A 25,447-nucleotide genomic window follows, 5' to 3' on the forward strand; every position below is an offset into this window, starting at 1 on the left:
CGGTCCTGCTACCGAACATGATGTTTGTCGATGCGCTAGGACATTCCGGCGCGGGCTGGGACGCCGACCGCGCGGCTCAGATCCAGGCAGTGTCTCAAAAGCCGGGTAGGTGTTAGCGTATTCAAAACCGACGTACAACAAGCTGACTTTCGTCGCAGCATACCAGCGAGGAAGCCTTCTGGGATTGGCGCTGCGCAGGGTGTCAATAATTCAATCAAGGTATAGATTCCGATTACAGTTACCATCGACGGTATGGATAACTGATAGATAAGGTAAGAGTGGAGGGCAGGATAAGACGGCAGTGAGGAAGCAGGCATGCGGGGCCGTGACGTAGCTGCGGTTGAGCAAGGGACTGTCGGGTATTCCGTACGGAGTCATATTGGCAACGAACCAGGTATTCCGTACAAGATACCTTACTGTATTGTATCCCTATGATTGTAATTAACCGCCCCGTTTCACAGCAACACGGGCAGAACTAGGTAGACAGAACAAAGCTGTCATCTCGCTCGGATTCAAAGTGGTGCATTCTCGCCATGAAAGACAGCTATGAGAGCAGAACACGAATCTCGCCCGAGGTCCTGGGAAACAGGGCCCGAAGGCTCTGAAAATCGTCAGACTCCCCATGCTGCTGCTCAGCCATCTCGTCTGCGAGCATCAGCATCTCCTCGACATGCTCGAAGTCCACGCACAATCTCTCGGCGGCTTCCTCGGTGATTTCTTGAGCCAGCCTCGAGTCCTGCAAGTTCCTCAGCTTCTCCATGGCATCCATCAAGGCCGACGGGAGAAAGTCGTCCAGCGTCTGGCTTGCCCGTGCCAGCGCTGGGGCTTGTACGGCCTCGAGCGATCGCACTTTCGCCACGTCTTCTTCGTTCTCCCTCAGAGGCTCCAGCGAAACGATCAGGCCGTCCAGTCCAGATTCGGTTCGTAAGGACCGATACTGCGCCTCCACCAGGCGTGACCTCTCATCCTCGATTTGCGCTTGCAATATCGCCGCGCGCCGCTGCGTGAAACCAAACTGTGAGAGACTGCTCCTTGCGGCTGCGAGACAGTTGATCAGGAAGATGGAATTCGACGGGCTGCGTAGTGTCCCAGCCATGTTGGCGGCGCCGGAAATGAAGGGGTCAAATGCTTCCGCCAACACAGGCTCAAAGTCCTCTTCCGAACCGGCCGAAGCGGTAAACGAAGCCTCGTATGTCCTCATGATAGCTGTTAGCTGTTCCAGCGCATCGATAAGGAACTCGGGGGGGCGTAGATCGGCAGGCATCTGTTGTAAGTCGCCCTGGATTGCTGCGACGTGGTCGCGGGCCAGCGAGCGAAACTGCCGCAGCGCCTCGGCCTCGAGCAACCCCAGCGATTCCACAAGTGCAGATGCTGGGCTGAGGAGCTTCGCGAATGTGCTCTTGTAGAAGTTGAGCAGATTTGCAAGCTTGTATGCCAATATTGTCTCCTCGTTGGTCTGTATGACTTGCTCGACCCGCTGGCGTAGCATGCGAGCCGCCCCGGACATGTCGCGGTCAACCAGTTCATTCAGGGTCTTCACGGCGTCGAATTCGTTTGACTCCTCGCCCTCTTCGGCGGCAAGCCGCCAGACTTCGTTTTCTCGGCCAGCTTGGATACCCTTGGCCATTTCGCCGCCGTCCCCGATGAACAAGCCTTCCAGCGCCTCGCGCTCTCCGACAGCCGCAGAATGCGCCCAGGCAAGCATATCCCCGACATACCGCAAACTGTCATGCGCCACAAGTTCGATAGGCTTAACCGAGGGGCGCTCCACTCCGGAAGGCGAACTTCCCGTCAAGGCTGTGTAAAACGAGTTGGACAGCACCTGCTCCCGTGCCTCGGCGAAGAAGTCGAGGCAGTTCTGAAAGAGACTTGGTCGCTCGGCCAACACACGAAGCGCCCGACGTACTGAGGAATTGATCTGAGGGTTCTCGAGGTTGAGCGTCTTGAACTCTTTCTGAACCCACTTGTAGAGCTTTTGGAAGCCCAGATTTAGGTTTCTGGTCGTCCGCTCCATGATCTCCAGACCCAAAGTCTGGTTCTCAAAGCCAAGTAGAATTTCGCAGTCCTTGCTGATCCTCTTCTCTTTTGCAAGCGTAGCGAAGAAGAATTCGTCCACGGGCTCTGAGGTCAGCGTCAGGGCTGCCGTCTCGTCCTCCGACAGTACGAAGGTCGCATTGAAGGCGTTGAGGAGCGCCTGTTTCTGCTCAACCTGGCGCCGTTGAGTCATGAGCTTGGAGGCCTCGGTCAGGGCTGACGCCGTGGCCTCGTGGGCTGCACCAATCTGTGTCTTCATCTCGTTGAAGCTGTCATTCAGCCGGCCAAGCGTACTGCCAATGCGCCGAAGTTGCTAGAGCCCGCCATGTCAGTCCAGAGTCAAACACGCAAGCCATGGGGTTCAAAGGGCACAACTCGTACCTCGGCAACCTTAGCGAACTCGTCGATGATCTCGCCATTTCTGTCCAAGACCTCCTTCTGCAGGTCCAGGCGCAACTGTCGGCGTGTCTCTGCCGTGTTAAGCGTGCCCCGCTCATCCAGGAGCGCAAGAGCCTCCCGAAACTCGGTATCCGCATAGGACGACGACAATACTGTCGTGACCTTGGAGGAAAGGGGGTTTCCTGCTTTCACAGCCAGAGACGGTGTTGCGGCCGTCAGGTCCTGGGGCGAGGGAGGCCCAGGGCTAGAAGCCATCTTCCAGTTATGTGGTTGGCAATGCCGAACCACATCAAAGTCCACGCTTTTTCGAGGCTTGATATGGCCTCTGCAATGATATTAGCCGCTGAGTAGGTAAGGGACTTTCTTGAGGCGGGAAGTGATCGGAAGAGTACCGAACCTTACGGTGTGGGTCAGGAAGCAGGCACCACGGAATAACAGTACTGCGTAAGACAACCAAGGTAAGTTACCTACCTGACGCGAGGAGTGCGAAACGTCAGATGAAACCACATGTAACGTACCTACCTCCGATGGCCATACCACTAACAACCATCATGTCCACAGAACAGCTCCAGAGTGAGCGTTGATAACGATAAAGGTCTTGGCAATGCCCCAGAGCAGACACCGCCTTCCCAAAGGGACTGCTAGCGCGTCACCCCAGGTCGGACCCATCGTCATGCCGCACTGTCACCTGGACGGAGGGCTGGTGAACCAGAGCCATAAGGTAGGTGCTGCTTCGAGGCTGCCACTGTTGTTGAGGGACGTGCCTTCCACCAGACAAAGACGGGCAAGCTACCAGGTACCTTGCACGAGGACACCTTCTGACCAAAGTGCCCGTGGCTCGATGCACCAAGCAACAGGCCTGTGACCTCAGAGACGAAGCTGCTCGCAGCTCCGCCAGGCAGCACCGCCCTTCTCCCCTGCCCCAAGGAATCCGTGCGATCTCCGTCTTCCCACAACCATCACCAGCCGCTGATCAGAACCGAGGTGCAGACCAGCATCTCCTTCTGCTCGCCGCTCAATGTCACCGAACGCCGCAAACCGTGCCGCAGATTGAGGCCTGCCCGCAATGACATCCAACGTCTTCTCGAGGCTCGTCCCCACAAGCCAGGGCCGCTCGTTTTACGAAGAACTCAGACGCCGCGATGACGATCCCGAAGACCGGGCCGGCCTACTGGACGAGGAGAATCTGAATCATGATTTCCATGACTACGACCTTCAGCATGCCGAAGGTCTCGGGGTGGAAGATAGCCGCACAACTCTCGGAGCGCTGCCCAGTCCTGGCCGTGGCCCAACTGAAGGGCGGCCTCACCTGGGTACACGGTCTACCTGGGTCCCGCAGGATGACGGTGACAATGAAGTTCCCGCCTCACTGCTCGTTGAGACGGAGGAGGCAGCCCCACGGACAACCCGGGGCCAGTCGGCGGGGAACAAGAGACAGAACCAGGCGGCGGCCATTCCGGGGTCCTCGAGAGCTCGAGCTCAGTGGGAGGCCACCCAAGCACAGCAGAAACTACACGACGACCGAGCGTTTGAGCCATCTCGCCGCGGCAATGGTCTGCCGAGTTCTCTCTTCGCCGGAATGGTGTCGGGTAGCGCGAAGAAGAAGGCCGAATGGAGATGGGCTAATGTCTCGAACCTCGACACCTTCATCAAGGACGTCTATGACTACTATCTCGGACACGGAATCTGGTGTATACTGACGGAAAGGATTCTGCACCTCGTGTAAGTAGCGACGTCGGGCCTACCTCGGCGCAGCGGCTCTGGAAGACTGTGTGCTAACCTCACCAAGCAACGTCGCCTTCCTGGCTCTGCTGTTGACCTTCCTCACTCAGTGTGTGGATTACGGCAAGCTCCGCGGCAGCAAGAGGTTGTCCCAAATCCTCGTCCCCCAGTGCACCAGAAACATGTCCGGCCTGTGGAACCTCGGCCTCTGGATGTTTGCGTTCTACTTCATCTGGAAATCCATTCAGTACCTGCTGGACCTCCGGCGTCTGCTCAACATTCGCGACTTCTATCTGTATCTTCTCAACATCCCCGACGAGGACATGCAGACGATTACCTGGCAGGAGGTGGTGGCACGCATCATGGCCTTGAGAGACCACAATCCCAAAACAGCAGCGAGCTTGACCCCCGCACAAAGGCGTTGGCTTGGCAGCCAGTCCAAGGAGAGGCTCGACGCATCAGACATTGCCAATCGCCTCATGAGGCGCGAAAATTACCTGATTGCGCTATTCAACAAGGATCTCCTGAATTTGACGATCCCGCTCCCCGCTCTCCGTAATCGGCAGCTCTTCTCCCAGACCATGGAGTGGATGCTGATGTTCACCATCCTTGACTTCGTGTTCGACGAGAGGGGCCAGGTCAATCAGGAATTCCTGCGATCGGAACGCCGAGGCGAACTCAGCCGGAAGCTCCGTGCCAGGTTTGTCTTTGCGGGAACCTTGATTCTCATTCTCTCGCCATTCGTCGTCGGCTATCTCGTTCTCGTCTATTTCCTCATGTACTATCATGTGAGTGGGGGTTGCTGGGCCCATATTCGCAAAAACTGCTTTTCGATACTGACATGTTCGTCCAGGAAATCCAGCGGAACCCGGCCATTTTGGCGTCTCGGACATACACCCCTCTCGCCGAGTGGAAATTCCGAGAGTTCAATGAATTACCTCATCTCTTCCGGAAGCGGCTCGACATGTCTCATCCCTTCGCGAGCCACTACATCGACCAGTTTCCCAAGGCCAAGACGGAGATGTTCTTTCGAACGGTGGCGTTCATCTCCGGCGCTCTTAGCACGATCCTCGCGATCGCTTCAGTGGTTGACTCCGAGCTATTCTTGGGATTCGAGATCACTCCGGATCGAACGGCCCTCTTCTACACGGCGGTCTTCGGGGGCGTCTGGGCGTTCGCGCGAGCCAACATCTCGGCCGAGAACTCGGTCTTCGACCCCGAGTACGCCATGCGCAACGTCATCCAATACACACATTACGAACCGGACCATTGGAAAGACAGACTCCACAGCTTCGACATCAAGAAAGAGTTCTCGGAGCTGTACAAGCTCAAGATGGTCATTTTTCTAGAGGAGATGCTAAGCATCCTGACCATCCCTTTTGTCATGTTCTCCAGCCTTCCGAAGTGCAGCGACCAGATCATCGACTTTTTCCGCGAATTCACCATTCACGTGGACGGGCTCGGCTACGTCTGTTCGTTTGCCGAGTTCGACTTCAAAAAGGGGTTTGGAAACGGCAGGCAGCGCGACGGGGGTGATGTTCGGGACGACTACTACGCTACCAAACACGGAAAGATGGAGGCATCTTACTACGGCTTCATGGACAATTATGGAAACTTTGCCCTCAACCCAAGGACTGGCCCGGCGTCACGTCTCCCACCTGGAGCACGGAATCAGTTCCATCCTCCGCCGGTATGGCCGAGCATCAACTCTGCGCTACCGACTGCCGACCTCCAAGCCTCAAGGATGGGTCGGGAATGGCTGAAAGGGGCGACATCGAATAGCAAAACACTCCGCTACGGCCCTGCCCTGTCCCAGCCCTCCCCCATGGCATCCATCCTTCTCGATCCGCACCACCAGCCGCCCAGCCAGAATCCCGCGGGTCGGGCTACACATGCGCCACGCCACCGGGGACTCTACCAGGGGAAGAGCAACACCATTGAAGAGACGCAAGAGGATGACGGCGAGGTGAGCGATGCGGGAAGGCGGCAAGCCGACGAAGAGGCGTATGAGAGCGGCGCAGCTCTAGACGAGTCGGCATGGCAGACATCGCCGGCCGCGACATTAAGCAGGGACAACAGTGCCACCGAAGGCCGTGGGCCGCCGGACGCCGGGGTTGTGCACATGATCTACCAGTTCAACCAAGCACAGCTCCACCGCAGGCCCTAGAGGAGAGGCTACAAGCAAGCGCCCTGTAGCCGTCACGGCGAGCCACCAGAGTGTCTATATCGGACAAGACATCAGCGTTCGCCTTTGTTTCCACACAGGAATGGTCATAAGGCGGTAATCGCTGGGTTTTCATTGCTGCACCATTTACTGGTGCTTGGACGTTAAACAGGTGATACCAGAGGTAGGTGGATGGCGTTCAGGATATGCGATGTATCTTTCAGCTTTCTGGAACACATGGGTTTTGGGGATCAGGCTTGTTTCGCTGATAAACGCAAGCAATGGGGGAGGAGTTAGCATAGGAGAACCGTGGCAAGATCGTCACGATACCCAATCAAGCTTGCATCTTTCATGAAGTATCATCTTGCGTGGCGTCACACTAGATATCAAGGGCAGACGGGTGAAAGGTGAGGTTACGCTAGAGACACAAGAATCATGCTCAGTAAGCCCCTGTAAAGCCGATGTGTCAGACAAGCTTCAGATGCCCAAAGCACCGGTCCCGGACATCCGGCTCATTGCTGTCTTGGTGTGTGTAATCCGTCGGCAGCCTTCAAAACTCGTGCCTCGGAGAAAGGGGACAGCGTGCCTTTTCGAATACAGCGGAGAGCCGCATTCGGATCTGATAAGGAACAGCTGCAAGGATGTTTGGGCGAGATGGCGGAGTCTAGTTAACGCTAAGTGGATCAAGCATCTCCGGTTGGCGACCCACCCTCCCAGGAGCTGCCTTCCACTTCCTCGGCGGCCGACCAGCAGTGATTACACCTCCACCGGGGTCACAAACCGCACAGCCCAGGGTGTGTGCCAGGGTGTCAGCCAGGGTGCTGACAAGGTTGGGAAGCCACACACGATTTCTTTTTCCAAGTCACTCTTCTCGCAATTTCTATTGGAAAATACTTCTACCCAGTTGCGACGGCATTTGGCAGAAGGTTGGTTGGCTACGCCAGAGGTTTGGCTATTATGGCTAGCACATTCGATTCCAGGAAGTTTGCAGTCATGCATTGAAACTTGGGCGGTACAAGAAATTACCGATTCTCCTACTTTGTTGGCCTTGTATATTGTAGCCCCTTGGGGTGGCACCCTGGCCGGCACCCCGGCTGGCGCCCTGGCTAGCACCCTGGCACACACCCTGGGCTGTGCGGTTTGTAACCCCGGTGGAGGTGTAGAGTAAATCCTGGTGTGCGGGGGGGGCGGCGAATGCTTGCTTCTTGCCGCCGCCACCCTGGCAAGCCGCTTAGCTGAGTTTGTACCGCAGCGTATTTCGGAGTGTACTGTAGTGTACCTTAGTGTAGTCCATTCTCCGGCCAGGTTTCGCTTCGGCTTTGCGACCGCGACCGAGCCGGTCCCAGTTTTTTTTTTCTCTGGGCAACCTTTGCTGGAGAGTGCCGAGAGCGGTCATAGAAAAATCCCGAGACTGCCCGTCCATTATCGCGACTTCACCACCATCGTCACCGAAGCCCAATTTAACGCCACTGCGCATATTCGCGAGAGAGGAGCAGGACACACGGCTCTCCAATTTGGGGATCCGACACCGGTGAGGCAGCTTCGCGGCCGCCCGAGACAGGCCCCGGAGAGAGCAGCGGATTTGGCATCGTTGCGCTGGTTTGCGGTGACAGCAACCAACCAAACGAGCTTCTTCCTTGCTGCTTGTTGCATTGAGTCAACTTGGCGCTTCTGCTCTTGCCGCCTCTGGCGCTCCACGCGACGCAATTCCTCGTCCGACTTCCCCCTCCGCGACAAGTTCGATCTTCAACCTGGCTCTTGACGTAGGCGCGCCGGGAGCCGTGGCTTCCCCAATGGCTCAGCCAAATGCCGAGCCCGTGGAGGACTACGAGTAGGTCGCCGTGTTGTCTCTCGGCTACGGCTTGGGCGAGGACCAAGGCACAAGTGCGTCGTTCGGGTGCTGACGCGGCAGCAGTTATGAATCGCTCCCACCCAACTTCTCGTTGCTGCAGAACATGGCTGCCGGCGCTCTGGCCGGCATTGCCGAGCACTGCGCAAGTTCGTCACCCCAGTTCTCTCCTCTCCAGGCCCATACGAATGCGCCGGAGTCCCAAGCTTGGCCCAGAGGCTGACCGGATGCAGTGTATCCCATCGATGCGATCAAGGTGAGCGGCCTCCGCGGCCTTGCCACAACGACGTCCCTGCCCTCCGAAGCGAGCCCGCGCAGCTGACCGGTTTCTTCTTTGACGCGCAGACACGAATGCAGATAGTCAATCCCTCCTCTACGACCGTCGGGAGCGGAGTACTCCAGGCCACATACCGGATGGCTAGCACGGAGGGCATTCTAAGCTTATGGCGTGGCATGTCAAGCGTGATAGTTGGGGCGGGTGAGTACCTGAGGTGGGCTCCCGGATCGCCGGGCGGTCTCGTTCTGACGACGTGTTCTCGCAGGCCCTGCGCACGCGGTCTACTTCGCAACTTATGAGGCGGTCAAGCACGTCATGGGCGGGAACCGAGCTGGTGCCCATCATCCACTGGCTGCCGCAACCAGTGGAGCATGCGCGACAATTGCCAGCGATGCGCTGATGAATCCCTTCGACGGTAGGCATCCCTTGCAACCATCGTCCTTCCGACTCGTTGCGATACTAAGTGTCCGAGGACAGTCATCAAGCAAAGAATGCAGATCCAAAATTCGGCGAAAATGTACCGCTCCATGTTCGACTGCGCCAAGTACGTCTACAGGAAAGAAGGGATCGCGGCGTTCTACGTCTCCTACCCGACCACACTTTCCATGACGGTTCCCTTCACGGCGCTGCAGTTTCTCGCCTACGAGTCCATCTCGACCGCGATGAATCCGACCAAGAAATACGATCCCCTGACGCACTGCTTGGCCGGTGCGGTTGCGGGTGGTTTTGCCGCCGGGCTCACAACCCCAATGGACGTGATCAAGACGATGCTTCAGACACGTGGTAATGCGGCCGATGCCGAGCTGAGGACAGTGAATGGGTTCATGGCCGGCTGCCGGTTATTGTACCAGAGGGAAGGCGCCCGCGGCTTCTTCAAGGGCGTGCGGCCGAGAGTGTTGACGACAATGCCAAGTACCGCCATCTGCTGGTCGGCTTACGAGGCATCAAAGTTCGTTTTTCCCGGCGAGATCAGAATCAAAGGTTGAGTTGCTAACAATTAATCCCCTTGCAGGGCCTACTTCATCCACCAGAACAACTTATCATGACGGACTCCGGAAATACGAAGCCGTGTTACCACTGAAAGTATGTTCATCTCAGCTATCCCAGCCCGCCGCAGGCAAATGCTAACTAACGTATCCCAGTGATTTCACAATCAGGATAGGTTGGGTCCATCTACAAAGGGGATACACCATAGAGTTCTACTCGCCTCAACGGAGAACCGAAGGTCCCGCGACCGGGTTTCTGACCCTTCCGCGCCTGACCGGCCGGCCGGTAATGTCCGGATAAAAACGGAGCGGAGCGGTGTGCTGTTGATGGTGTGCCACAGCACAACATCGTGTACATAATCTCATGTCGTCTCGCGCCCCTGGGTTTACAAATTTGAGCAGGGCGTTGCGCCGACAAAATACGGTGCCAATGGGGACATGCGTTGGTGACCTGCCTGCCTGCAGCGAAATCATCCCCGATCTGGCGAACCTGCTTTAGGTGTTCTCTACCTGCCTGCATTTTGTTTTCCTCCAAACCGTCTTTTCCTTGTACCTCCGCGCGGAAACGGGACAGCTCTCACTGTCTCTCAAATTCCTTCTGGGCGGACAAGAGACGTCAGCATCAGCAATCTGCATGTTCCGTTCGTCATCCGCTTATGCCGACAAGAGCTTGGCTGGGGGCGGTCGGAGGCAGCTCGGATCCGAGCGACGCTGAGCTGGGCTGAGCTGGGAGAGAAGCCAACATGTTCAATTCTTCTCCCCGCGGTTACATCGGGTGGACCAAGGGGAGGATGTTGGTCCGCTCTCGGGCGAGGCGACGCAGTCCCAAGGTCACCCTTGACAAGCTTTCCGTCGCTTCTCCTTTAGCTGAGCGGTTGTCCGCGATGGGCACCTTTCCCCTACGCCGAGCTGGTCCAAATTGGTCTTCATTGCTCAGGTTGCATACACTTCCTGTATGTAGGCTAGGCTGAACACAGGCTAATCCAAAGAGTGTCACTCATGTCATACAAACACTGCGCAATGGTGAACGAGTTCGTAGACATACAGCAGACTGGCTCCTAATTTTGGTTTTGTCCCAGCACATCCCGCTCGCTCTCTGCTGCCCAAGAGTCCAATCCAACCCTGCCCGACCGGATGGTGCATGCGTGTGCTGCCTGTCATCGACGCCTCTCCATGCAAAAACACCTAAAACTCCTTGCGCCGATGCCAAAGGAAAAATGCGACGAGAAACGCTAGATATTTACATCCCGAACGGAAACCCAGAACCACCAAACTTGAACTGGAACTGTGGGCCGCCGCCGCCACCCTGCTGGAACATGAACGGATGTCCATGTCCGAACGGGTTCCCGTGGAACTGCGGCTGCTCGTTCGAGTTGGGGTCGTCGCCGCGGTCGAAGCGGGCGCGCAGCTCGGGGTTGCTAAGCACCTCGTATGCCTCATTGATGGCCGCCATCTTCTTCTCGGCCTCCTCCTTGGTGAGCCCCTGCTTGACGGCTTTGTCCGGGTGGTGCAGCTTGGACAGCTTGCGGTAGGCAGCCTTGATTTGGCGCTCGTCGGCGTCGTGGCTGACGCCGAGGACCTTGTAGTAATCCTTTGTCTTGCTGCGCTTGAGCGCGACCTGGGCCTTTTGCATGAGCGGGTTGATGATGTCGTCCTTGCCAGGGTGCGCTTCGGCGGCTTTGCGGAGGGTGTTGATGCTGGCTTCGAATTCGTCCGCATCCATAAGGTGCTTCGCGCGGTAAAGTAGGCCGTAGAACGAGTTCTCATCTTCTTGGAGCGCTTCTTCGCAGTACTCCTTTGCCTTCTTGCTGTTCGACTGTCCGAGGGTCAGATAAAGCCTTGGCCATCGTGTCAATGATATCGCCTCACTCACCTCGTAGTATGCATGGCAAGCCATCCCGACCAACCTCGCCACTAGGGCATTGCCCGCCGACTTGGGTATCGTCCCGTCTGCTCTCAATACCTTGACCTCATCTTTGACCTCCTTGATTAAGCCTTCTCCGTCCGCTGTTGGCACGAGCGACCGCACCGCCGTCATGTGCTGGTTCTTTTCAAGAGCTTTTGCTGCCTTTTGCACCCCCTTCTCGACGAGCTTCCCGACCTTCAGGAACCGTTTGCACTCCTTGGACTCGGGGTCGGAGTGCAGACACTTCCGAATAGACGCCAACCCCTCTTGTAACTGGCCCAGCACATAGAATTGAATGGCCGAGATCTTGACGTGGGGTGACGTGTCACCGGGCTTCATCTGCAAGATATGCTGGAGATCGCCAATGCCTCGCTCGACAGCACCTCGCTCAAACAAGCACCTCGCACGCAGCTCCCGCAACGACAGGGCGCGATTGGCGGTCAGGATGGCGTCGTCAGCCTGCTTGATGCACTCTTCCCAGTTCTCCGCCTGCGCGGCGGCCTCAGCGAGCCTTGCCGCCCCCTTGGCCTCCTCAAGACTCGCGAGCTCCTCCGTTTTCTTCGCCTTTTGGTAGTGTTCCTTCGCGCCATCCCAATCACCAGCGCGCGCCTTCAGCTTGCCCAACTGGACATGGGCACCCTCGAACCCGGGCTTCAACGACAGCACCTTTTCGAAGTCATCGGTAGCTTGCGAGGTGCGCCCCAGCGAGAGGTAGGTCGTCGCGCGCTTGAAGAAGGTCAGGTAGTTGGTGGGATCTCGGGCGATGGCCACGTCGTAGTATACGAGGGCATCGCCAGTTTCACCCTTGGATAGGTGGCTCTGGGCCGATGCCAGCAGTTTGGAAACGGGGGTATCGGGAGGTATGTCGGATGGCGACAGGGCAGTCACCAGTGACGGCGTCGACAAGATGCCGGCGGCGAACGCCAGCGTCGACAGGCGGACCAGCATGGTAGCGTATGAGGCGGGACACTAAAATGCGAGAGCCAGTACCGAGAGCGATTCTCAACCTAAGTCAAAGGTGCGAAAGGGAGTTCGCGGCAGGCGGCTTGGTTGTTAAAGGGTCACCCTTCCACAGGCTGCGAAGCGCTGTTCGAAACCGGAGGCACGGGCGAACCCGAAGGCGAAAAGAAGAGAGGTCCACTCTCAAAAGTGGCTGGCGCAAGGTTGTGGACACCCAGAGAAGCGTGATCGAACTCAGCTCGCACAAGACATTGAGGGTTCGGTCGGTCTGTCGTTTTGACCACGCTGGACTTGCTGGACGCGATGGACTCTCCCACTCCAAGAAGTCCGCCCAGCCAGGCAATCTGGCCACTGCTGTTTTTGGTAGCTGTTCTTTCTGGACTTATCGCACAGTATGGGTATGAACACACTCCAGCACTGTATACGCAGTGTCTAGGGCATTTTGCCATCATCGTCGGGCCGCCTTTAACAGTGTCCCACACAGTAACGCTGCCTCAATGCGACCCCAGATCACTGAGTGGGGCCGTGGGGCAGTCAATGCGATGCTTGCACCGAATGGCAGAATCTGACCGCTTTTGCAACTTCCGCCTAAAAAAATATTATCGGTTTGCGGATCGATTTCCCCATAACGAGACCGACCTCTAGGGACGGCACGAGCGACCCAGGCAAGCTCCGTCAACACCATTCCCACGGCGAAAACCCTGTCGCAATGTCGTCCAGAGGTGCGCCCCGAGGCCGCGGTGGCGGCGGCTTTGGCGGGCGTGGAGGTGAGCAGGAATCCTCCGTCGTGTTGAAACAGAAAGACTCAATGGCAACGAAAACTGACGATCACGAACGAACCCAGGCCGCGGCGGGTTCCAGCAGCGAGACATGGGCCCTCCGGCAACCGTCCTCGAAATGGGCAAGTTCATCCACGCCTGCGAGGGCGAGATGGTGGTCGAGTCCACCAACCCCAAGATCCCTCACTTCAATGCGCCCATCTACCTGGAGAATAAGGTACGCCGTCTTTTCCCCTTCCACCCACTGTGCTCTCGTCTTGAAGTCTGGCCCCGAGCCGTTACTTATTATGCATCCAACAGACAGCAATCGGCAAGGTCGATGAGGTCCTCGGTCCCATAAACCAAGTCTACTTCACCATCAAGCCGTCAGAAGGCATCCAAGCGACCTCGTTCAAGTACGGCGACAAGTTCTACATCGCGGGCGAGAAGCTCCTACCCCTCGAGAAATTCCTTCCCAAGCCGAAGCCCCCTCCGGGCACTGTCACCAAGGTCAAGAAGCCCAGCCGTGGCGGCGGCTCCCGCGGTGGACGGGGAGGGGCCGGTGGCGGTTTCTCGCGCGGAGGCCGTGGCGGTGGCCGAGGAGGTTCCGGCGCGTCAAGAGGCGGCGGTGGCCGCGGGGGCGGCCGCGGGGGTGCGCCGCGGGGCGGCAGGGGTGGTTTTTCCAGGGGAGGCAGGGGTGGCGGCCGCGGGAGGTGAAATGGTGAACTTTTTGCGTGACTCGCCAAGCATGGGGAATGGATGCGGGCTCTGTATCATCATTACTGGAGGCCGGCATTTGCCTGGGGTAAGGACTGGCCCCGGCGTCTGGGGACGCCACAAGGTCAGATCAGTGCGGTTTGTCAAGGGGGTCTTTTGGACTGGCTATAAAGGCGTTTTACGGAATGGCTTGTTACTTTGGTTACTGTACTTTTTTTGCGGTAAAATCTGGACCAGATCGGCTCATCTGCATACCATAGTGCTGCCGATTTTAATCAGGGGTCGCGCTTTGCCCAACCGCGATCCCTCCCGCTTGGCCTGCTCGGGGGAAGCTTTGCGCCGGTAGTGGAGAAGCTGTTGTCCTTACATCCATCAGTGCGAGGATGGTAAAAACGTAAAGGTCCCTGATCCACAACGATATCATGGCCCCGAGCAAGCGCTGTGTAGGTGGGCGAAGGAGGACACCGACCGATCAAGTCGTAAGGTGACACAGGCACGTAAGAACAAGCATGAGATGTAGGGAACCATGATGGGTTCATTCATAGGGCTCAACAGAATGTGGAAGCGCCGGCGCTGACTGGGCAACGATAGTTTGAGCACCTCTCCAGCTGCACGAAAGACACAGCCCAGTTCGTTGTGACGGGTCTAATCGAGCACCGCCCACGCCATACCAAGGCAAAGCCTTTGGGATTTCGAGACCAGCCAACCCAGCTTCGAACTGACACGAGTAAAAGGTGAAGTGACAGGCCGGGAAGCGCAGTGAGCCGCGAAGGGCGCAGCGAACCCGACCACAAGGTTTGATCGACTATAGTCCCGCATTCGATCCTCTGGGAAATTCGCCGGGGATGTGGAGGTGTGGAGTCGTGGGAACACTATCCGTTCGAGCTAGGACTGTTGCCTGAGCAGACGCCTGAGCAGACGTCGCGTCTTCACTTGCACCGGCAGCCGTCCTTGCTGAGCCCATTTCCCCGTTCTCTGGCGCTCGGACTGGCGCAGGGTTGACAAGGCGGTCGCCATTCTCCAGCGCATTGCCCTGAGCACCATCAACACCGCTACCAGCGCTGTCCCCAGCAAATGAGAACTGTTTGGGATGTCTGGAGCCGGGAGGGTGAATAGGAGCGGGTTCGGCCCACACTGGCACCCCGTCTTTGATGACATCATCCGAGGGTGCATTCTGCCTCTTGAGCATTGGGTTGTCCGCCGGGTTGAGTTCCTGCAAACTTTGACGAGCGGCGGGTACAGCGGCCGAGCTTGATGTTTGGATCTGACCGCTCACGAGATCGCCCATTTCAGCCACACGCGCTCGGCTGTCCTCGTGAAACTCATGGCTGTGACTCCCGGAATCGCTCCCTGGAAGAATGCCAGCTGGCAAGGGGTCATGATGGCTAATGCCTTCCCCGTATCCAGAGCTGGCGCTCAGCGGCGAGACGGGGGCCTGTAGGCCTCTTTGCGCGTTCACTTGGAGGTCAGAAGGAAATCGTCCACCTGATGGGCGTCGCGACAGATTGTCTTGCTTTGGCTGTTGGTTGACCGAGGTCACGGCCGCGGTGAAGGGCGGTTCGTCGTCGTCTTCGACGCCGTCGCTGCTGACAGACGACCTTTGAGAAGAGCGACTGAAACTCCTGCTGTTTCCACGCACAAGCATGTTGCGCTCCTCTGGCGTCCGTTCTGTCAAAGTCTTGATGTCGTCGTACCAGGCCATCATCGTATCGTGGCTCTCGGCGCGGAAAACCCAGGTATGGCCACGGTGCATAGATCCGGTCTGCCGGCCTTTGAGGACAAACTTGTTGGACGAGCTGCCCTCGGCGGAGTGGGACCCTAGCTTCTGTTCGGGAAGAAAGAGCGACATGACGGGCGCTTGCGTCTTATCCGCGGATTTGTATTCGTGCAGATGGGTGGGAGACAGAACGTACCTGTCCACACGATAGTCAGAACACCTGGGCCCCCCGCAGCATGATTGCAGAGTGGGGGAGAACTTGCCAGCCAGGGGTATAGCTCTTCAGGTACTTGCTCTTTCGCTCCAGGAGGCCCGCACGTATCTCCTGGCAGGCATAATGGTCACGGCCGGGATAATGTATCGACTCGGCTGACCGCATGGGGAGGTCGGGGTCCACGAAGCGATCGTCCCTCTGGATGAACGCTGTCCATTCTCTGTCTTTTGGCATGGAGAGGGGACCAATACGCAGCTCCTCGATGGCATTATACGCAGCGTCCGATTCCCTCTTGAGGATCCCAGCGTAGGCGTTGTAAGCTTTCTGAATCTCGCCGACCACGATGGACTCGAGCTCCCTCCCAGAGTTCTCTAGATTCAAGTACGCCTGCGCATGGTTAGCTATGCTGAACATTCATAGTGTCACGTCTGAGGGGTCCTCTCTGACCTGATGTAGATAGTTCTCCTCGTCGATTTGCCTCTCCAGTTGTCGATCGACAGCAAGCCTCATCAGATATGGGTCCTGCTTGCCTGTTGCCAGGGCTGGATCAAGCTCCGACTGGCCGAGGACCTCCTGAAGCTGGTTCACGGCCCTACGTGTGCTCTCCATCTCCTTCTCAACCGAATTCTTGAAATCGCCAGAGAGGTTCTTGATTTCCTTGATCTTTTGGTGGAGGTCACTTCTCAGTCCTGTAAGTGCCAGAATGACGTCCTCTTCAATCTCCCTGCTCTTGTTGGCCTCCGCGATTGCCTGCCTGTTGTAGCTCCGCAAGACCTGCAAGGCATCGTCCAGGCCGCCGGATGCGAGGAACCCGGGTGGCGCCGTAGTGTTGTTTAGCACGTTCGCCAGTTTCAGAAACGATTTAGCCCGGTGCTCGTGATGTGTCTGAACTTCTCTGAAATACGTAATCAGATCTTTGAGAATCTTGCGCCAAGCTGCCAGATGAGTGTAAGTCAGCCGCTATTTCAACATAGCACGTCGGAAACGAGGGAAGACAAACCCTGGAACCGATTGGCGAGGATCTCGGTCGGATTAGACGTCGTTGGAACAGGGCAGTAAAATGCGCTATGCATCTCGTCCTGGTCTGTGGCTGATTGGAGTACCAAGCTCCTGACGCTTCCGGCCATCATGCTCCGACGGCTCCCTGTGCGCTTCAGACTCGCGCTTCTTCGCAGCGACGGCTTCTTTCTCAGAGTATTCCCGCGAGACATAGACGCCGCACCGTCACCCGTGAGACCACTGGCACGGCCAGAATATGATGTCGGCCGTTGCATGGTGCTGGGTCCCGGGCCCTCGGCGATGGAGCTTCCGCGCTGGCTCGCATCCCACTCCTCGGTGAATCTCGCCGGGCGAGTCGCGGTCGGAGCAATCAGATGGTTGCCATAGTCGCTTTGCGAGTGGGCGGTCGGTCTGGAGAGCGCGTCGGCGTCGTGGATGTTGGGATGCTGCTCATGCGACAAATAGGTCGCCTGGTCGTGCCCGTTGGCCTGGGGGGCCGCATCGACGGCGACATTCGCGGTGGACATGATCAGGACTGCCGCCGTCCCGGGCTATGATTCGCACCAACTCACTTCACTCCATTGTTAGCTCCCGCGGCGCCTGACGCGGCGTACAACAGGAAATGCGACGCACCGTGTTCGTCGGGGTAGCGGTGGAGCTGTACTGTCATGCCGCCGCCGGGGGATACGAATGTGTGCTTGAGAGCGGTCGCAGGAAGAGATGCTTGTCCAGGGAAGGGAAAGCAACACTGCTTGTAGGAATACCGATTGTTTTACGGAGGTCGGCGCTGCGCCAGAGGTATTGTAGTGTATGTTGGTCGGTGTTGAGGAGCGTTCTTGGCGAACTCCTTGTTAACGTTGTGGGGAGAACTTGGGGATCCTTGCTGATGCGGATGCAGTAGTGGGGCTGCTGAATGTATTCCGTACTTGGAAAACCCTGGTTAGCTATTTCGTTCAAGTTGGAATGAGCCACTTCCAACATTCGACCTCGAGGAGATGCAACTTTAGAATTGTGCTTTTTTTGGAGACTGAACTTGGTGGAAGGGGGTTCGTTTGTGCCTCTGCTGGACTACACGGTATAAGGAAGCAGAGAGCCAGGCCGCTTACCCATTTCCAGGCTCCATGGCGTCTATTACTTGGACACAACACTCCATTCTGTGACCATGACGTATGACGTGGCTGGTGCAGCGACCCCTCTGCAAGTTAGACTTGGACGGTGTCCCGTCGGACATGTGACGACAAGCGACAAGCGTCGCATCGGAGCGTGGCGCCTCAGAGCATCCCCAATCGTTGCCCTGCTCTCCGCCTTCCGTTCTCCGCGTTCGATGGTACAAAAAGAAAGAGAGGCGAGTTGTCAAACATCGGAGCCGCCAATGCGTGCGCTTCCTCTCCGAGTGACCTTGCCCCCGTCTTACTGAACAGTGCTCAAGATGTAAACATAACCAGGTCGGTACAGATCTAGGTAGCTAATACGTGGGCTTTGCTGCTGGCGAAACTGAATGACGAGCAACAACAACAGACAGGATAGAAGGAAAAGATAAACAAGCTCAATAACAATTACTTAGTCTAGAGACAAGATGCTGCAGACAACCGAGTTAATGGACCATCCCACATCCACCAGCGGACATCGCAAGCCTCCCCGGCTCCCCTGCGTGACAGAGATACATCATACCACATACTGGCGCCTTCTAGAGAGTCGAGCAAGCCGCTCAGTACTTCTTCTCCTTTTTCCTGCTGCCGGAGTAGCCGCCGCTTTGCCTTTGCCATTCCCGGCACCGTTGGTACCCGCAGCAGCGCCAGCACCGGTGGCAGCGCCAGCACCGGCAGCACCGGCGGCACCGGCAGCACCAGCAGCACCGGCAGCACCAGCAGCACCGGCAGCACCAGCAGCACCAGCTGTACCGGCAGCACCGGCGGCACCGGCTGCACCGGCTGCACCGGCGGCACCAGCTGCACCAGCTGCACCCGCTGCACCAGCAGTACCAGCTGCACCAGCTGCACCAGCTGTACCGGCAGCACCGGCGGCACCGGCAGCACCAGCAGCACCGGCAGCACCAGCAGCACCAGCTGTACCGGCTGCACCGGCGGCACCGGCTGCACCGGCTGCACCGGCAGCGCCAGCAGCACCAGCAGCACCAGCAGCACCGGCGTTGGCGGTGTTATTGTTCGCTGCGTTGCCGGCCGGGTTGGGGGCGCCTGGGCCGAGTTGGACAGCTTGGGCGGCCAAGGCAGCTGCCGCCTTCCCCTTCTCGCCATTGCTTGCCGCCGGGTTGATGGTGTTCACATTGCCGGTGACGGTAAACCTGACGCAATCATCTTGAGAACCGCGCTGGGCCACAGGCATGATGACCGGCTGGTGGTTCGCGGCCGCAGTTAAGGTGCAGAGACGATAGTTCCCCGCCGGCAAGCCGCCCACCACGGCGGCCGAAAGCCCGCCCCGGCCGTCGCCGGCGTCGTTGATGCCCTTGAAGAAGGCAAACTGGGTTGGGTCCAAGGGTTGAGTGGGATTCAAGGTGGGACCCGTGTTCTGCACGGTGACGTGGACGTGGCCGACGATACTGCCGCCCTTTAGTTGCTGCGGTGCGCTGTAGTAGGTGGCATCGGCGTTCGTAAAGGCACCAGCCACCAGGTTCTGTACCTGGAGCGTGATGTTAAAGTCTTTTCCGGACTCAATGGTGTCGCCATTGAGTGGCTTCGTGATCACCACAGAAACCATCCTGTTCTGCGCAGGGAGATCGCCCATCACTGTCGGCCCTGGTTAGCGCACCGTCTCCTGGCAAAGCGCGAGGGGCGTTACGCACCAATTCCATTGCACGAACCCGTCGTGATTTGAAGACCGTTAGTTAGCGTCTTGCCCTTGCAGAAGTTGATGAAGTTGTTTTGAGACGTCAGCGACGGCGACTGATTCGCTTCGTTGGCCCCGATGGAGGTGGACCCATCAACGAACGAGCCAGACTGGATCACCGCCGGGTCTAGTGTTGGGGTTTTGTTATCGCCTTGCGCCTGTGCTAAGGCTGCGGCGAGGAGGAAGAGGAACCACTGGAGAGCCATGCTGCCAGATGGGCGGAAGGGCTGAGCGGAGTGTCTTCTGGAATTCAAGAGGTGAGTCGTACGCCTTCAATCCGAACTAGAGAGCCACGCCCAGCGTGGTGACCTTGGGAAGGCAAGCAAGGACAAGACAAGGGCGAGGAGGGAAAGGAAAACGAAGGAGTGGGAGGAATGCAACCACCAGGGGGCAGGTGTGACGACAACATCGCTATGCCAAGGGGACGGCGAATGTTATAATAGTTGACATGGGGCGAAAATCCCTGTGGAGTTATCCAGAAGGCCCAAATTCCATCATGTGGCCATGCGAGTATCTCGAAACAACCGTTGAGGAAGGTCTTCTGTCGCAGGGATTTGAACTGAGGCGTATGCGATTCACGTTCCTGCCGTCCGCGGAGGCCAGGGAACGGACGAAGAGGCCGGTGGCCCGGCTTCCCCAGGATATCAGGCGGGTTGCCGAGGGAGAGCGCTCGTGAGAGCGTTGCGAATGTGGAGGATCAGGCGCCTGCCGTTAGGACCCGGCCCGAAATCGCGGCCTTGAATAGTCTCAGTGCCGTCCCGACCAAGCGGGTTGGAGCAGGCCGCGGCCAAGCCGGGCAATATCCGGCCCTCGGGAGTCTCCCTCGAGGCCACTCATGGCACCAAGGTAGCCGGCGAGCCCACACACAGGCCAAGACGAGAAGCTGAAAGCCGCCCAAGGGGCTTACAACCGGGCTGGTGTTCCCTGTGGCTCCCGAGCTCTTGACGATCAGTTCTTTCGCTGAAGCTGGGCCGACGATGTCTGAGACAGCACATTACTGCAATAAAAATACCACATCGATCTCACTGCCAAGGGCCGAAGGCCAGCTCTCAACGGGCTGCCGGCATCGAAGGGAATCAACAACACAGGTTGGAGGAAGGAAGAGCTGAAACGGCCGCCCAAGAAGTGATTGGTGGTGCTGACCTGCCCTCGGATTTGATTGGTGAAGCCAATCACCGTGCAAATTTCATGCCTGCACTGTGCTTGGGAGCTTCCTTCCCATTTCCAAGTCCACAAGGGATGACAAGGGGAGCATCGAGGCAGGCCGGAATGGTGAAGTCTCGAGCTGGTCTCCTGCGGTCCCGTTTGTCCGCGCTCGGGTTATGAGTAAACGTGGTAGTCAGATTGACCAACATTGCAAAGTTATCTGCACAGTTCAACGTATTCAAGCATCCAAGCACTTATTCTGGAGTTTGTTGTGATTGGTTAGCAGCAAGAACATCCATCCACAGAACGCCAGAGCTCCTTTGGTGTAACTAGAGCAAGTAAGTCGTAAGACACACCTACCGACACACCGGAGAGGGCGTCAGACACAAAATATACCTAAGGTAACTCTCACTGTCCTGTCCTCGCGCCGCTGCTAAGCCGGCCACACTGTCCATATTTGGCGGAACGACATTTGGACCCTGGAGCGCAAAGTGTATTACCTGCCGACTTGACGCCGTTGCTACTTCGGCTCTTCTCCCCCCCCCCCAGTTGACAGTCTCTCGGGAACTCATGGATGTCAGCCCTCAGTTAATGAGCACCGTTGGCGAACACATTCTTTGGTGACGGAAAATTGACTCTGGGTTGCCGTGAGTCCCCCAATCTTGCCCGACCCGACAAACGATGTTGCTGTGCAGGCTCAAGTCCTGGCCATATTCCGCACGCAGACTCGTAAACAGGAAACATGTGAACAATGCCCGCCAACTCGGGGAGGCTACCCAGCGGAACCGCAAGAAAACTAGGTTACCTAACCTTTTTCACCACCGTAGGAGTTGCACACGTTGAAGCGGAGCCCCGGCTCGTTGGGGTCGAATTCGTACAAAAAGTTGATGTCCGGCGAGTACGCTATGGTGTAGAGTTCGAGCCCTGAAGTTAACCGAGCTGCGAAGAAGGCACCGGCCGGGCCCACAGGAATACACCGACAGCGGCTGAGCAGAGCTGGGATTGATGGGAAAAATGGTCCAGTGTCATTCCGCTGGGCCAGCACTTGCGATCACCGAGGTGGCATTGATCAGGCTCATTACACCGGACACTACATACACTACTACGTTGCCAGTCGCGTCCAACATAGGTTTATACTCTTGTACGGATTCAATACCTAACGATTCTGCACGTACAGCAACCAAACATTGGCGGAGCAAGGGCCAGGATTGCGAGAGCGATGCCGAAACCGGGGTCGTGGCCCACAGTTTCCACATTCTGTCCTCTACACGCACATTGGCGCCGCACACATCGGACCCCGAAAAGACTTAAGGCACTCGGGGTTCTGACCCGCTGACGACCGGGGAGCCGAGAACTCCCTGGCGAAGCCACCTAATCTTAAAGTGAAGCATCCGTCCTGCCAGACACAATCTTTTCTGTTTTCCTCAAAAGCGCGACCCCTCACCAGTGCGCCGTCAAACTCGCGACTCTCGCCGCTAATTGACCAGGACGAACCGACTCTTCGACGGCAGACCTGTCTTGATTTTGCTTTTGGATCACTTTGCTCCAGAGGTGCACAAAGCCGAAAGCGAGTCAAATCTCACGCCAGCTCGAGAATCGTTCAACGAGTCCTTCCATTCCCACCCTCTCGGTTACTGCAAACATGTCTTCCTCGCCGGAATATCGCGCAGGGAAACGGCCGAGTAAGTTGACTGAACCATGATCACTCCTCTTTCCCGTTCCCTGACCTGCGGTCTTCGCGGGAATGGGCAACAGACCAATTTGGCTTGAATCACTTCCGGCCGTTAGGGCGTCTCTTCTTCTCGCTTTTAAAAGTACCTTACGCGCTTAGTGGGCCCTGAGCACATGGCCACTCCGTGCAGGAGGACGGCCTCGAAGATGTTGGTTGGAGGGGGCGACATTCTCGGCCAACTGCTTGCCCCGCTTTCGGCCAGGTGCTGAAAACTAAAAAAAAGATGGAAAATGCCAACTTGCCCCCGAACGTTCTCTTGCATCTTTTTCCCGGTTGATTTACTTCGCAAAGATCGCCTAGCAAGCCAAACCACGCACAAGTCATCTGACACGCTTCATCCTATGGCAGGGACCCAATCGCTGCCTCCGCCGGCCCTGCCGCAGCTGGTGGCGGAGCAGCACACTCCCATCCCGCCAACCGACAAGGACACCAAGCGGCTCATTGTCGTGCTATCTAATGCCAGCCTCGAGACCTACAAGGCGTCGCACAGCAGCGCCGGCCGCATGGGCGTGCAGAGAGAGGAGAAATACTCGCTGCTCAACAGCGACGAGCACATTGGCGTCATGCGGAAAATGAACAGGGACATTAGCGACGCGCGGCCGGACATCACACACCAGGTCTGAACCAAACCGCGCTCTGCCCGGACATCTACCTGTCCTGTACAGCAGCCAGCGACTGACTCCGCTGGCACAGTGCCTACTCACCCTCCTCGACTCGCCGATCAACAAGGCCGGAAAACTGCAGATATACATCCAGACTGCCAAGGGCGTGCTGATCGAGGTGTCGCCGACTGTCCGCATCCCGCGGACGTTCAAGCGCTTCGCCGGCCTGATGGTGCAGCTGCTCCACCGTCTCTCAATCAAGGGCACCAACTCGCAGGAGAAGCTCCTCAAGGTGATCCAGAACCCGATCACCGACCATCTGCCGCCCAACTGCCGGAAGATAACGCTCAGCTTTGATGCGCCGCTGGTGCGAGTGCGCGATTACATCGACACGCTGGGGCCGAACGAGAGCATCTGCGTCTTCGTGGGCGCCATGGCGAAGGGTCCGGATAACTTTGCCGACGCCTACGTGGACGAGAAAATTGCGATCAGCAACTACAGCCTCTCGGCGAGCGTTGCCTGCAGCAAGTTCTGCCACGCCGCCGAGGATGCCTGGGACATCATCTAGGTCGCTACGCCGACCTCCCCCGCTAATATCGACAGGGTAGGGGATTGGATGGAAAGATCTGTCAGCCCTCTATTTCCATCTAGGGAGCTGCGGTTGCATTGAGCGCGTTCCGTGATACAACATCGCGGTCAACCGCCATTGTCTTCCGGAACTTGGGATGTCTGTGCTTGAGCTGTCGGTGTTTTTGCAACCAAAACATGGGGCGTTCAACAACGGATCCCAAGACGCTTTCGTCGTCTGCGCGGTGCCACTTCAACCTGGCCCGCGTCTTCCCCTTTGCCCTGTTTCTTTCTTGCCTTTCCCCCCGACCCTGATGGGCCTGTTTGCCCTCCTACTCGCTGTCTTTATTCTGTAACTAACCAGCAGCTTCGCCACATCTGCGCCCGAAATTTTCTGGTCCCGCAAGCTCGGGAGAGCTTTCAGGTACCAGATCAGTACAGACACTGGTGGGACGGGTTGTCCCGCATGGCCGGGAGTTGTCGAACCAGGGTTTCCTGATGCTGGGGTTGCGAATGACATGGGCTTGGGAGTACTGGTAGCGAGGTTTTAAATGTGACTTGGGTCGGGCTTAATGGCCTGCACTGGGCTCTGAGCTTGCATTCACTTGCAGTGCACCGTAGGATATGGGCTCTTTTCTGGCCTTTTCAAGTCTGAGCCATCTTGGGTACTCTGAGCTCTGTCGGTTGGGCCGTAACTTAGACCTGTGGACCCCGCGTTGCAGGCCGCCAGTGAGCAGCGGGGTTTGTTAGGGTAACGATGGTTAGAGCTGACGCTCAAGCGAACGCAGCACTCAACCACAACGCCGACACCAGCAAAATCTTGGCCTTGCCTCTTTTTTGGGACGAAGCTTCGAGATTGAATCCCGGGGCGCTGATGAATCCCTGGGAAGCAGGTAAATGGGCCGTCTCTCTCGGTCAAGCCGCAGCGACAACGAACCATTTCGCGGTGAGGGGAACGGCGGGGCATTGCAGTTGCAGAAAATTGGGGCAGACTCGACGTGGCAGGCTGAGAAACACTCTCAGCCGGACCGCATGCAGAGGCGAAGTATCCGTTAACGTAACTCTTCCGCTGCGTCTGGGCTCCCTCCGTCCCTCACTGAGCCACCCCAACTCGCAACGTCGACACCACAGCTTACCAGCTCGGCGCCTTACGCGCGGCAGGGCGAGACCTGAGAATGTGCATACCACTCGTCTGGGCCCGATTTCGATCCTCTGCAGGCTCGCACATGCAAGACCAGATCACAAGAGTTCAACAAGACTCGATCTGGTGCAGAAAATGGGCCAAAGTGGTAATCTATGTCGTACAGACACTTGGTGCGGGGCCCTCCCGGCCTGGTCAGGGAGATCGGCTTCCCATGCTTCTGCTTTCAGAGTTGCTGGTCAAGCAACGTTAACAAAGTTCGTTGGACCACAACTTGCTGCGTTTGTGGGGGCCGGGGGCATCAAGGCCGGCCGCCAGGTTGGGCACCACCGTCTTTGGCCCTGGCACGCGGCCAAGCCACCTGCCCGGCTTCCCCATAATTCCTGGGCGGGTCGTGGTTATAGAGGTCCCGCCAAGACTAATTTCGGAGGTTGCCGCTTACAAGTATTTACAATCGCCACGGGGTGAGCGGGGCCGCGACGACTTAGAGCAACATCGACAATGTACAATCACGAAGACTCGCAGCAACAACTTTACCAAACCTCAACCAAATCGAAAAAAAAGAAAACGAAGTTAATCCGTACCCTAACCTTGACCCTCACCCTAACCTTAACCCGAATCCTAACCAGCGGGGGGCTAGCGCCGCCCCCCGCACCCCCGGCGAACTAACCCGTGGCTAACCCGTGGCGATAGTGCAAACCCCTTGGCGGTCT

At 57.4% G+C, this 25,447-nt stretch overlaps 8 protein-coding genes across 8 annotated transcripts; 4 read left to right on the top strand and 4 right to left on the bottom strand.

The window, feature by feature from the left end:
• Nucleotides 1–292: 292 nt before the first annotated feature.
• THITE_2116771 (uncharacterized protein) lies at nt 293–2,839 on the bottom strand. The gene is made up of 2 exons (XM_003654046.1): nt 2,416–2,839; nt 293–2,347 (listed from the first exon to the last, which is right to left on the bottom strand). The coding sequence occupies exons 1-2, from the start codon at nt 2,686–2,688 to the stop codon at nt 545–547; spliced, it is 2,076 nt and encodes a 691-aa protein (XP_003654094.1). The 5' UTR covers nt 2,689–2,839; the 3' UTR covers nt 293–544.
• Nucleotides 2,840–3,096: 257 nt separating this feature from the next.
• On the top strand, nt 3,097–6,481 carry THITE_2116774 (uncharacterized protein). The gene is made up of 4 exons (XM_003654047.1): nt 3,097–3,154; nt 3,424–4,155; nt 4,223–4,943; nt 5,009–6,481. The coding sequence occupies exons 2-4, from the start codon at nt 3,500–3,502 to the stop codon at nt 6,320–6,322; spliced, it is 2,691 nt and encodes an 896-aa protein (XP_003654095.1). The 5' UTR covers nt 3,097–3,154; nt 3,424–3,499; the 3' UTR covers nt 6,323–6,481.
• Nucleotides 6,482–7,873: 1,392 nt separating this feature from the next.
• THITE_2155033 (uncharacterized protein) lies at nt 7,874–10,430 on the top strand. The gene is made up of 8 exons (XM_003654048.1): nt 7,874–8,150; nt 8,235–8,317; nt 8,402–8,424; nt 8,514–8,646; nt 8,711–8,860; nt 8,923–9,394; nt 9,458–9,528; nt 9,588–10,430. The coding sequence occupies exons 1-7, from the start codon at nt 8,113–8,115 to the stop codon at nt 9,489–9,491; spliced, it is 933 nt and encodes a 310-aa protein (XP_003654096.1). The 5' UTR covers nt 7,874–8,112; the 3' UTR covers nt 9,492–9,528; nt 9,588–10,430.
• A 106-nt stretch (nt 10,431–10,536) lies between these two features.
• Nucleotides 10,537–12,635, bottom strand: THITE_2116781 (uncharacterized protein). The gene is made up of 2 exons (XM_003654049.1): nt 11,305–12,635; nt 10,537–11,247 (listed from the first exon to the last, which is right to left on the bottom strand). Exons 1-2 carry the CDS (start codon nt 12,283–12,285, stop codon nt 10,672–10,674), a joined length of 1,557 nt encoding a protein of 518 aa, XP_003654097.1. The 5' UTR covers nt 12,286–12,635; the 3' UTR covers nt 10,537–10,671.
• A 254-nt stretch (nt 12,636–12,889) lies between these two features.
• Nucleotides 12,890–13,910, top strand: THITE_2116786 (uncharacterized protein). The gene is made up of 3 exons (XM_003654050.1): nt 12,890–13,064; nt 13,142–13,293; nt 13,377–13,910. Exons 1-3 carry the CDS (start codon nt 13,007–13,009, stop codon nt 13,770–13,772), a joined length of 606 nt encoding a protein of 201 aa, XP_003654098.1. The 5' UTR covers nt 12,890–13,006; the 3' UTR covers nt 13,773–13,910.
• Nucleotides 13,911–15,538: 1,628 nt separating this feature from the next.
• THITE_2116791 (uncharacterized protein) lies at nt 15,539–17,577 on the bottom strand. Its single transcript, XM_003654051.1, has 4 exons — nt 17,336–17,577; nt 16,704–17,273; nt 16,151–16,638; nt 15,539–16,090 (listed from the first exon to the last, which is right to left on the bottom strand). Exons 2-4 carry the CDS (start codon nt 17,227–17,229, stop codon nt 15,701–15,703), a joined length of 1,404 nt encoding a protein of 467 aa, XP_003654099.1. The 5' UTR covers nt 17,230–17,273; nt 17,336–17,577; the 3' UTR covers nt 15,539–15,700.
• A 590-nt stretch (nt 17,578–18,167) lies between these two features.
• On the bottom strand, nt 18,168–19,752 carry THITE_2129606 (uncharacterized protein; the record flags this gene model as incomplete). Its single annotated transcript, XM_003654052.1, has 4 exons — nt 18,168–18,196; nt 18,381–18,915; nt 18,986–19,446; nt 19,503–19,752. 4 exons carry the CDS (start codon nt 19,750–19,752, stop codon nt 18,168–18,170), a joined length of 1,275 nt encoding a protein of 424 aa, XP_003654100.1.
• Nucleotides 19,753–21,987: 2,235 nt separating this feature from the next.
• THITE_2116796 (uncharacterized protein) lies at nt 21,988–24,137 on the top strand. The gene is made up of 3 exons (XM_003654053.1): nt 21,988–23,041; nt 23,118–23,630; nt 23,961–24,137. Exons 1-2 carry the CDS (start codon nt 22,766–22,768, stop codon nt 23,592–23,594), a joined length of 753 nt encoding a protein of 250 aa, XP_003654101.1. The 5' UTR covers nt 21,988–22,765; the 3' UTR covers nt 23,595–23,630; nt 23,961–24,137.
• The last annotated feature ends 1,310 nt before the right edge of the window (nt 24,138–25,447 follow it).

Source organism: Thermothielavioides terrestris, chromosome 3, assembly GCF_000226115.1.
Source record: "Thermothielavioides terrestris NRRL 8126 chromosome 3, complete sequence".
NCBI classification, from domain to species: Eukaryota; Fungi; Ascomycota; class Sordariomycetes; order Sordariales; family Chaetomiaceae; genus Thermothielavioides; species Thermothielavioides terrestris.